Raw genomic sequence first — 10,215 nt, forward strand, 5'->3', positions numbered from 1 at the left:
CATCTCCTGCCTTCTTATTAGCTTGGCTGGCCACAGAAATTTGCTAGGGGACACAACTCCAGATTACATTTTTGTTTGCTTGTTTTACATTTTTGTTTGTATTTGGGGGCTAGTATTTCTTCTTGTGCATGTATCATCTATCTGCTCTGGCCTAATTCACTGGAAGAAGGTTCACAGAAGGGTTGAGGCTGAAAGGAGCCTCTGGACATCATCTAATCCTACCTCAGGGTCACGTAGAGCACATTTCCAAGGAACTTTCCATGGTTTGTTCCATGGAACAATGACATCATGGTTCAATTTTGTCTCCTCAAAGCAAATAAAAATGAATAGAAGGACCGTTTCTGTTTTTTATTTATTTAAATGTTAGTGTTCTTAATTTTCATCTTCATAACTTCAGCATGAATCTTTAAGATCTATATTTTAATTAACAAGAGTTAAACCTGGAGATCGAACACTCAGCTGCCATTTGCCAGTAGTCAGAAGACTGATTGCACAAGTCAACTCCCTGCTTCATTTTGCCCACAATAGGATCATTTTTAATTAGTATTAATTGAGCAGCCAGCCAGACTGGCTAAAAGTCAGCTTTGTTCACGAGACAGATTCACCTGTTTTGCTGGGATAAACTTGATTGAGTAAATACACAAGACATAAGCTCTTCACAAAACTAAAAGAAAATACTARGAATCCTGAAGAATTACTTCTTAATTGGTCCCGCAGTCAAGGTGCAATGATCTTTACAGGTCTGTTCCYTAAGGAATCTAAGGAATGTTCTATTCAAACAGAGCAGAACCAGAAAGGAATCAGAAAGGAATATTGATCAACTATTTGACTGCAGAAGCCAAACACTCATTTCAGGTGTAGAGTGATGGAAAAGGCAGTTCAGGAGTTGGCTGGAGCCTACAAAGCAAAGAAGAGGTAAAAACAAAACTTCAGAAGTTATTCCAGTTCCAAAGAGAAATCACTACTGAGTTACAAATTCAGTAGTTCTGTCTTTCCAGCACTCAGTTGTTTATCCAATTAAGTGTAAATTGCTTAAACTGGGAGGCATCCCAAGGCATGCGACTGATTGCACACTTTTGAGACAAAAATGTTATGGATTTTAAGCATGCTTTTGCCTYGCATATACTGATTGCATTTGACCTCAATAAATAATTAAAAATGCCGAAGTTTGACAACTTAAAAAAAATAAGCTAATAAAAGCTTTTAAGGGACATGTTTCTCATTTCTYATTCCATTTTATTAAGTTTTGTTCTCTTCCCAAGAGAACTGATTGCAGAACAGCAGGCAAGTGTTGCAACTCAGTTTATCAGGGGTTGAAATCAAGCAGATCCAGTTGTACCATACTGAGGAATGCCAATCAGTGGAGACACTTCCCTCTCCCAAGAAGGTGCTATGGGCAGTAGGGAGTTGGTACTTGCTCCTGAACTGGAAAATCTTAGGACTAATAACTGCAATGGGTCTGAGGGAGAGAAAAGCTTGAGTTCATGCCCAGAGATCATACTATGAAGCTACTCAGCTTATATTTAAGCAAAGCTGTGGCCAGCATAGCTCAGTCTAATGTAGAGAACAGCTTTCTGCATGTACTGACAGCTTAGTGCTGCCAGTGGCATGCAGGAAAACCAATAAAGGCTTGGTTATTGCCTTGGTTATTGGTTATCTTGGTTATTGCTTTGGAAAAAACTCCTTAGCTGCCTGTTAAAAAAGCGACCTTACCAGTTCTCTTTGCTCCAGCTGGTGTCTTTGGCTTCCATCACGTGGAAGGTGAAGGCATGGCGAGAAAGCCCTGACGTGTTCAACTCACTCTTGTGGACAACTTCACCATGGATAAGAATAAGCCCCCCTGTTTGAAAAGAGTCTGTTGTGCTTCTGCGTACCAAAAACGCAGGGTTATCTTTAAAAAAGACAATCAACTTAAGGAAAACCTCAGCAGAGAGGTCTTGTTCTGGGGTGTTCTTTACCTTTGCTTATAGGTACAGGAATGAATCTGTTGTCTTCATAGGTCGGCTCTGACCCTATAAACTCTACACACGTCGAGGTGCCTGGTGAGGTACGGACCATTCTCCGGGTAATTCCACCTGCAAATCCACAGAATAAACAAACATGCATGAAAATTTAAAGGCTTGATTTTAAATTACTAGATTTTACACAGCTGTGAAACAGCTGTGATTTCTCTTGACACTAATTGGAATCAACAATAGCTTTGTTTTCCATTAAGCTTTTCATTAGGCAGAGATTTAGGATTTTCCAGCTGTGGAAGAAGGGATGCAGCTGCCTTTTGTTTGCCCTCTTGGCTCTTTGTGGGCATTGCAACACAGGTCTGAAGGAACACACATAGTTGYACACTTATGCAAAGCCGACCTTTGGGCCATTCCTCCTTTCTATAACAGCATAAATTGCAGGATGAGTGCAAAATTTGCTGACTTCAAAATATGTTTGTGCCTTAAAAAATTAAGAGCATTGTGATTAGTCTGAGTAAAAGCTCAGATGAGCAAGAGTTTGAAGCTAAAGAATACGCCCTATTATCACTGCCTATACAGCTGGTGAAATAAACTCAAATAATAATATATATATATTTATATTTTATAAATAAAAATAAATAATTGGGTGCTAATAACCCAGTACAGCACCTTCCATCAGTCACAACAGATACTACACAAGTTAGTTGTGATTTGGTGCAGTCTGTGTGTTCCTCTGGGACAATGTTTTCCAATTGCTTTGACGTGGTCCAGGTGACCCTCACGTAGGAGCTAGAGACTTTCTTGTTTAACATCCTCCTGACCAGTATTTGACGGTTGTCATGGAAGAGGATTTTTATTCAAGTAAAAATTTTTTTACTTTTAACTCAAGTAGCACTGCCAGAGATCAAATGTTATTGCACATGACTCAGAGTTGCAAAAAAAATGGGATTTTTACAAAGGGAAAGCAACTTGGAGAAGAAAGAGCTCCTGCAGGCACTGTGTGATGCTGAGAACGCAATACAATCCACGTTACTGTCCACTGCTACGTATAAAAGGTGAGCACATGTCACAGCACACACCAGAACTGCATAAATCTTACTGGTGTGAGAGCCAGGAATGAACCACAAGCAGCCGTTCTCCAGCGTGGCGTCCTCCAGGGCAATCCAGAAGCCCAGGACTCTGCCCAGAGGCTCCGTGTRCAGGAACGTGGCATCCTGGTGTGGAGTCACTGCAACGAGAGACGCTGGTTATTGTCCTTGGAAGCCTGCAGAAGTCAGCACGCGAGGAGGGCTGCACCCTTCTTGTCTTCTTGGCCGTCCCTTTCCACCCATCTAGCACACTCTTTAAGCCAGACATTCAAATGCCACATTTGAGCCCTTGGCAAATATAAAATTAGTCCTTTGCTCACACCACACATGATGCAGAAGTATTCCTGGACAGTGGATGCCTTTTCCCATAACCCTCAACAAGACTCAGGACATAAAAACAGCCTCATTCTGACTCTGGCCCCCTTTCCTGATGGAATATAATCCATAGTATAGTACAAGGATCATACGTATCTCACCTTCACCACCAATGCCAGGTTGCTGCAAGAATAAGAAAGAAGGTCTGTGAAGAGAAGAGTTTCACAGCTTCCCGTATAGAAGTGTCTTACTGAGTRACAAGGAGACTGATTTACTGTACCTTGAAGATATACATGCTTTGCACAACGACGGGACGCTCAAGGCCTAGCTTTCTTCCCAGTTCCTTAAAAACAAATCAAAAAGAAGTGAAAAAAATGACTGTTGCATTATTCTTAGAAAATATTTAATTTAYGGGCAAAAAAATGGTTCTACTTAGGAGTCTAGAATATTCAAAGTTAACAACTCCGTATTTTTTCTTTTCCAGGCAGTTCTAGAATACAGTAGCATCTTACCTGCACCTTGGAGGAGTGAGTGATTTGCTTGAAGACTGGATCGTGAGCGTGTAAAGCTAAGGCGAAAAGGAAAGACTCAAACTGAAAATTGCATTAGCGGAAGGGAAGTGGGATGCTCTCTGTGATGGGCTGCGGAAGGCTCCAGCCAAGCAACATAAATGGGAACCAGAACCTTTCATCTCTCCCAATAATGGAATTGGCATAGACATGGCTTATCAGCGTGTCTAAGGTGATAAGATGCTTGCAGGGCATCTTTAGAGACCGAAAATTCACTGGCTGCAAACTGCAGATGTATAATATGTATATWATAATAATGCTTATGTATAGCTAAGAGTGAAAAGGATTCGAGTATCATGTAATGAAATATTATATTATACACAATTAGGAACATGGCAGATATTATAAAGGACCTAGAGGCAGAAGAGCGGTACTATCTGGTACTATTTACTAAAGGTAAATTTACTCTTAAAAACAATAAAAATAAAAGGCAAAGACACACAGGTTTTATTTATTTATATACGAAAGCAAGATTATAAATTTTGTAAAGATTAGCCAGAGTCATCTTTGGTTCCAGAGAACAAAACCACAGGTCAGTGCTGTTTGTGCACATTGATTTGCTGTAGTCCCATTCTGGCCAAAATTTAGGGCAAACGCCTCAAATTCTGGTTCATTCTCAGCTACGAACAAACTTGCAGCTAGGACAGCAAACCAGGAGGGGCTGCTGCAGAGCAAGGGAAGAAGTTAGACTCGACTAAAAGGAGTATTTACAGAAAAATAAGCCAAGAGGAGCCTTGCACGGATCAGCTGCCGAGTCAGCAGGCACCTATGGTTGTTCTCACTTCCTTGAGGAAAAGCTCAAGATTAAGCAAATTGGAAGGGGGGTTGTGGGAAGGGGATTTTTTTTGCTTGAGAATGTTATTTTTCTGAGAAAACCACAGAAATGAGAACTCTCAGTACTGGCTTTTTAAGTTAACTGAAGTAAAATTTGGACAAAGTTCATGTGACTGGAGAGGGATTGAGCCCTGCTCGTTTTTTCCTTGTATTGTTTGAAAGGAAAAGGGGTGAAAATGCATGTTCAGTAGCTGGGAATGAGGAAACAGGTCATCAACTGACAGCTGGAAAAGTAGACACTGCTGGTAACCCCAGAGAAGGTAAAACAATGTTGGCACCACACCATGGTACGGGYCATGGAAGACACAGTCTGAACTGCACTGAACGTGACCAATTTTAGGCRGTAAATTTGTTAGACTGAGCTATTATGTAAGAGTTGCAAGGTCTGAAGTCCAAACTTTTGCATGTCAATGATTCTGCACTATGCATACTGAAAAACCTCCTTGAACTGCTTTCTGCAGAGGGATTTAACCGAAAACTTGGAGGTCTTTTGATACCAGAAATCTCTGCAGTTCCCTCAGCAGGGAGAAAATTGCAGAAATGATGACAGAAGGACATGAGAAAAAGCAAAGTGACACGTACAGAAACTGAAGAACTTAATGCAGAAACCCAGACCAAACCAGCCTGAGGTTGCAAAGAAAGGAACTATGTGGTCAAAACACCAAAAAGGGGGTGATTTTTGCAATATGGCATGCGGTGTCTTCATGGAGCACCATGAGAAGTAGCCAAACAAGGAGGAAATGAGTTCTGCAGCAAGAACATTTTAAACTCAATGGTCAAAGTTATTCATAATGGGCAAGTCTAGAGAAATTCTCATTTCTGAAAATGCATATGTGTATATATATATATATATATATATATTTTTACCCCTTCCCTCAAACCACCACTGTTTAAACATACCGTGGCCAATCTTGCTGATAGATTTCTCCTTTGGAATGAGAAAGTTACCTAAGGAACAAAGTAAGAATTTAACAGGATAGGAAACCAGGAATACTCAACGCACCTGCAACTCCCCTGTCTCCTCCCTCAGCTTCCTCCCACCTCCTCACACCATTCGCTATGGGTCATGTAGTTTGGAYCTTACCTTTCTCATCCAAAACACCTTTCTCAAAGAAGAATCTAATCTTGTCGCCACTGGTTAGGAAATAATCTGAGCTGCCCTGCCAGAGATAAGAGCCCAGTCAAGACAATATCTTTATAAACTCATGCCCAAAGCCCCCCGTTGGAGAGTTACTCACCTGCATCTTTTTCCCATTAAGCGACCGCATAAACAAAGTACAATCAATAAATCACTCTTACGACGGACGGTTACTAAGTTTCCTGGCACTTTGCAGGAACRCTGCAGGCACACGGGCTACCCGCGTTTTTCTTTGGCCACTTGTCCCTCTTGCAGCCCTGGATCATAACTTGTCCCCTGTGCACCGACCAAGCGCAGCCATCGCCGAGAGCTGCCACGACTGCCAGGAGCAATCGCTGCAGCTGAGTGCTCTGTGGGACCCACATGGGTCCTCTCCAATTCCACCCTCTCATAAGACCATCAGTGATGTTCTCACCACGTAGGGTGCCCACCACCACCCCGAGGAGCTAGTTCTAACCACGTTGTCTCCCATCAGCCCATCCCAGGATTTGCCTTTTCCCTTTCCTCCTCCTGTGCAGCTCGGGACCTCCTTGCCCACGGCGGTACCTGCGCCTGGAGCTGCTCCTCCTCCTTGGTGGAGAACTCGGTGCGGCAGTGCGGCGGCACCTCCATCTCSGCGACCACCTCGCGGATCCGCTCCCTCATGCCGTCGCACTCTGCCACCGTGAAGAAGCGCTCCAGCACAAGGAAGCCGTCCTCGTGGAACTGGGAGAGGACAGCAGCGGTCAGAGGGAGATGGAGCATCTGCTCCCGGCTCCCCAGAGAAAGCAGAGCACATTGCTGGCCTTTCACTGCATCTCAGCTTAATGTAATATTACCTCAGCTTCATCCCTGCACCTGGACACGAAATAATAGACAAAACAGATGCCTTGCTATGCAGACCATATATCCAGGTGGAATTAATTACACTCTCAGTTGCTCTAGTCCAACACAAACCAACTTTTTACTACTGCTGGTAGGTTTATTCCTTATAGTTACATCTTCTTAGGTCAATATTTAAGTGTTTTTTGTTGTTGTTGTTGTTGTTGTTATTATCACTTTAAAACATTTTCTACTGTATAAAGGATAATTCATTCACAGGCTCAGATCTCTTACAGTTAACATCAACATATTTTAACTTCTCAATGTAACAGGCTGTTCAAAACAGAAGATACCATTGCTGGGGTCTTTGGGACTTACGGATATCTTCTCAAAAAAAGTGACTAGCAACAAACTAAAGTTCTGATAAAATAAACAGAATGGTCATATCTGGACTCCAAATTAGAATAAAACTCATCTACAAGCTGAAAAAAAAATTATTTGGGGTAAATATTCCTGGGTGGTTTCTCTTGGTTGACTCAGTCCCTTACAGAAGCCTCGAACTGTTTCGTCCCTCCTGTTTCTTTATATAGAGCCCCTGGGGATTATCCTTTGACAGGCAGATTCCGACCTCATGGATCAGGCTGAGCAGGACACAGAAGGGCAAGGAAGCAACCGAGACCGCTCTGCAGGACRAGCTGCCCCTGGAAAGGTCCACAGCCGCAACAGGGTCCTGCCCTCTGACCCTCAAATACGTCGTGAAAAGCTGAGAATATAAAGTCAGAGTAAGCCAGACCTTACTAGACCTAGTAACTGGTTAAGCAGCAGTGACCATGTCTTCAAAGCACTGGGACCAGCCTGCACTGCAGCCCCGCAGCAGCTCCCAGACTCTGAKTCCTCAGGCTCTCCGCTTACCTTCCAGATGAGGCTCGGCGTGACAGACTCCATGAGAAGCTGCCGGGCCCCAGGAGCAGCGGGAGGGACCCACGGAGCTGCGCAGAGCTGCTCGCCCGCCTCTGCACGTGACCCTCCCGCAGCGTGGGACAGGAGCGAGCGCGGGCAGCCGGACCGCTGCACGCCTGGCGGAGCTGGAATTCTGTGCCTGGAGCTGGAATCCCRCGCCCGGCAGAGCTGGAATTCTGTGCCTGGAGCTRGAATCCCGGACCCGGTGGAGCTGGAATTCTGTGCCTGGAGCTRGAATCCCRGACCCRGCGGAGCTGGAATTCTGTGCCTGGAGCTGGAATTCCRCACCCGGCGGAGCTGGAATTCTGTGCCTGGAGCTGGAATTCCGCACCCACGTTGCTTTCTGCCAGGGACACTCAGGGCTTCGCTCCAGCTCTTGGGACAACGTCACAAAAACATTCCAGGTTACACCAGGCCATCACAAACTTGATTCAATTATCTCCAAGGAAAAATCATTGTTTTTTAATTAATAACCCAGAAAAAAAAAAAAATAGAGCAGTTAAGGTGGACTGTGGGAGAATAAAGTAAAATAAGATTTGCTAAAGATTCAGCAAACTTCTTGCACATTCTCATTSACAGCTGCTCTGCAGCGACTTCCAGCTTCAGTTGCCCGACTTGCTGTCCAGGGTCTCCAGACACACATGCAAATAGATAAGCCAAGAGCCACAGCAAACACCAGAGATGGATTMAGTGCAAAAACTAGCTCTAAAAGTTAAAAGACAGAGCAAATAGCRGCTGCTGACCCCGCGGCGGCGCTCACTGCCAATACATCCTTCCCATGGAACAAGGATCCCTGGGGAAGGCTTTTTCTTTCCGGAGAAAAACGCATTTGGCTTTTGYGGGAAACACTAAAAAGACCTTCCCTGAAAGGACCTTCCGTTTCATCACGAGGATGTTTTTATGCTGTGTTTGCATGGCCAGAAACAAACTGCGGGAGCACAGAATGCCCTTGGGAAGGGATTTACTCCAAACGCACTTGCTAGCAATGGCAAAATCTATCTGAAATAAATACTGACTAAAGTCTGYGACTCTGCAAGGAAATGGACTCTCAATTAAAAACCCCTCTCCTACTCCAGGGAAATTTTTTTTTAATTATTAGGAAATTATGAAATAATGTTTTCTAGTGAAAACACTTGATTTCACCTTTGTTTCTTTAAAGATGGCTTTCGAACTTTTCTCTGCATCCAGGTAGGTACGAATTTGGTAGTTTCAAAAGCTCAAGTTCGCCAGAGAGTTTAACAACTAGGGTGTGAAGGTGGAGGGCAGCAATCAGACTCCAATCCTGCAAAATGCAAAACCAGCAGCCGTCCCTCCCGGCCTCCCATTTCAGGGTCCCACCAACAAGAAGGGGAAGYTGCTGCTTCGAAAGCTGCGTAACCAGTGGGAAAAACCTGCTGCTGTTGTTGCCTGCAAGGAGACCTGGCGAGGACCTCACCTCTCCTGCCGTTGCCCTCTTGGGAACCTGCACAAAGAGACCTTGTACACACACTCCGTGCCACTCCTCACGCTTGTGTCATTTGTCTGCTTTACTAGTGTCGCATACTTCTCATTCCCGGTGTTTTTTTGGCGATTTAGCACGTCATTTTTTCCACTCCCCAACTTACCCATGGTGACAACTTCAGGAACTGTTCTACAACACACAGACCCCAGCAAACCTCAGCTTTCCCGCTGGGTTTAGGGACTGATTTACAAATRAACTGTATAAACAGCAGATCATTCTCCTTTGACACAAGCATGATAAAACAGCTGGCCGGGTAAACAGGGGAAGGCAAATAAATGAGYTCGGTTACAGGGGCATTCGCCAGCGCCTGTTCTTAGGATTGCTGCAGTCCTTCGCCATACCAGCCGTGCTCCGACTTGGATGCTTAGGAAGAGCTTTCCAGCAAGAAGCCCTACGTAATAAGCTAACAATAGAATGGCATCTTTGTAAATACCTCCATTTCCAGCAAGTTTAAACAAAGAAAGTAGAAAGTGTTCGAACAAAACTGGGAAATGGCCCCTTTTTCCTCTCCTTCCTCCCCCTGCAAGACGTTGCTCTGTGGTAGATGATTAACAACATTTTCTCCTGACAAGCCCATAATAACCCTGCACTTTTGGCAGATACCTTCAGAGGCTGCCAAAGCCCAGCCTGGGTCTGAACGCAGGGCACGGGCGATATTTGAGACATGAGTAACAAAGCAGCCAAGCACAAGTGCTTCAAATGCCTTCTGAACTGCCGCAGTTATCCCAGTTTCCTCCTCCATAATCGTTCCTATTGATACAATTTGGAGCCAAACCAGTTTGCAGCTCCTCAGAGCAGGTTTAAGCACCTCAGCGCTCCAGCCAGGCCTCATRTGTTGGACCTACTGGGCTTGTTGGGCAAGCAAAAGCTTCAGCTAGATCCCTTATCACCTGCCCTGAAGCCCTCACCAGTATCAGCAAATGACAGCATTTCCATCAGAAACAGAGAGCATGGAAACAAGATGTATTTCAATTGCGTGAAACAGTTTATTACTACTATTCAAAATAGCAAAGATATTTGAGTGTTTGTTTTCCTGGATCAGCAGGGTAAT

General features: G+C 44.2%; 1 protein-coding gene across 1 annotated transcript; it reads right to left on the minus strand.

Annotated features, from left to right (window-relative positions):
* Positions 1 to 493: 493 nt before the first annotated feature.
* PHYHD1 (phytanoyl-CoA dioxygenase domain containing 1) lies at positions 494 to 7,668 on the minus strand. The gene is made up of 11 exons (XM_026049637.1): positions 7,616 to 7,668; positions 6,449 to 6,607; positions 5,849 to 5,924; positions 5,665 to 5,712; positions 3,874 to 3,929; positions 3,642 to 3,704; positions 3,523 to 3,544; positions 3,058 to 3,186; positions 1,959 to 2,075; positions 1,714 to 1,840; positions 494 to 897 (listed from the first exon to the last, which is right to left on the minus strand). Exons 1-11 carry the CDS (start codon positions 7,646 to 7,648, stop codon positions 852 to 854), a joined length of 876 nt encoding a protein of 291 aa, XP_025905422.1. The 5' UTR covers positions 7,649 to 7,668; the 3' UTR covers positions 494 to 851.
* Positions 7,669 to 10,215: the final 2,547 nt, after the last annotated feature.

This window comes from Nothoprocta perdicaria, unplaced genomic scaffold, assembly GCF_003342845.1.
Source record: "Nothoprocta perdicaria isolate Ctin4 unplaced genomic scaffold, notPer1 scaffold_6, whole genome shotgun sequence".
In the NCBI taxonomy this organism is placed as follows: Eukaryota; Metazoa; Chordata; class Aves; order Tinamiformes; family Tinamidae; genus Nothoprocta; species Nothoprocta perdicaria.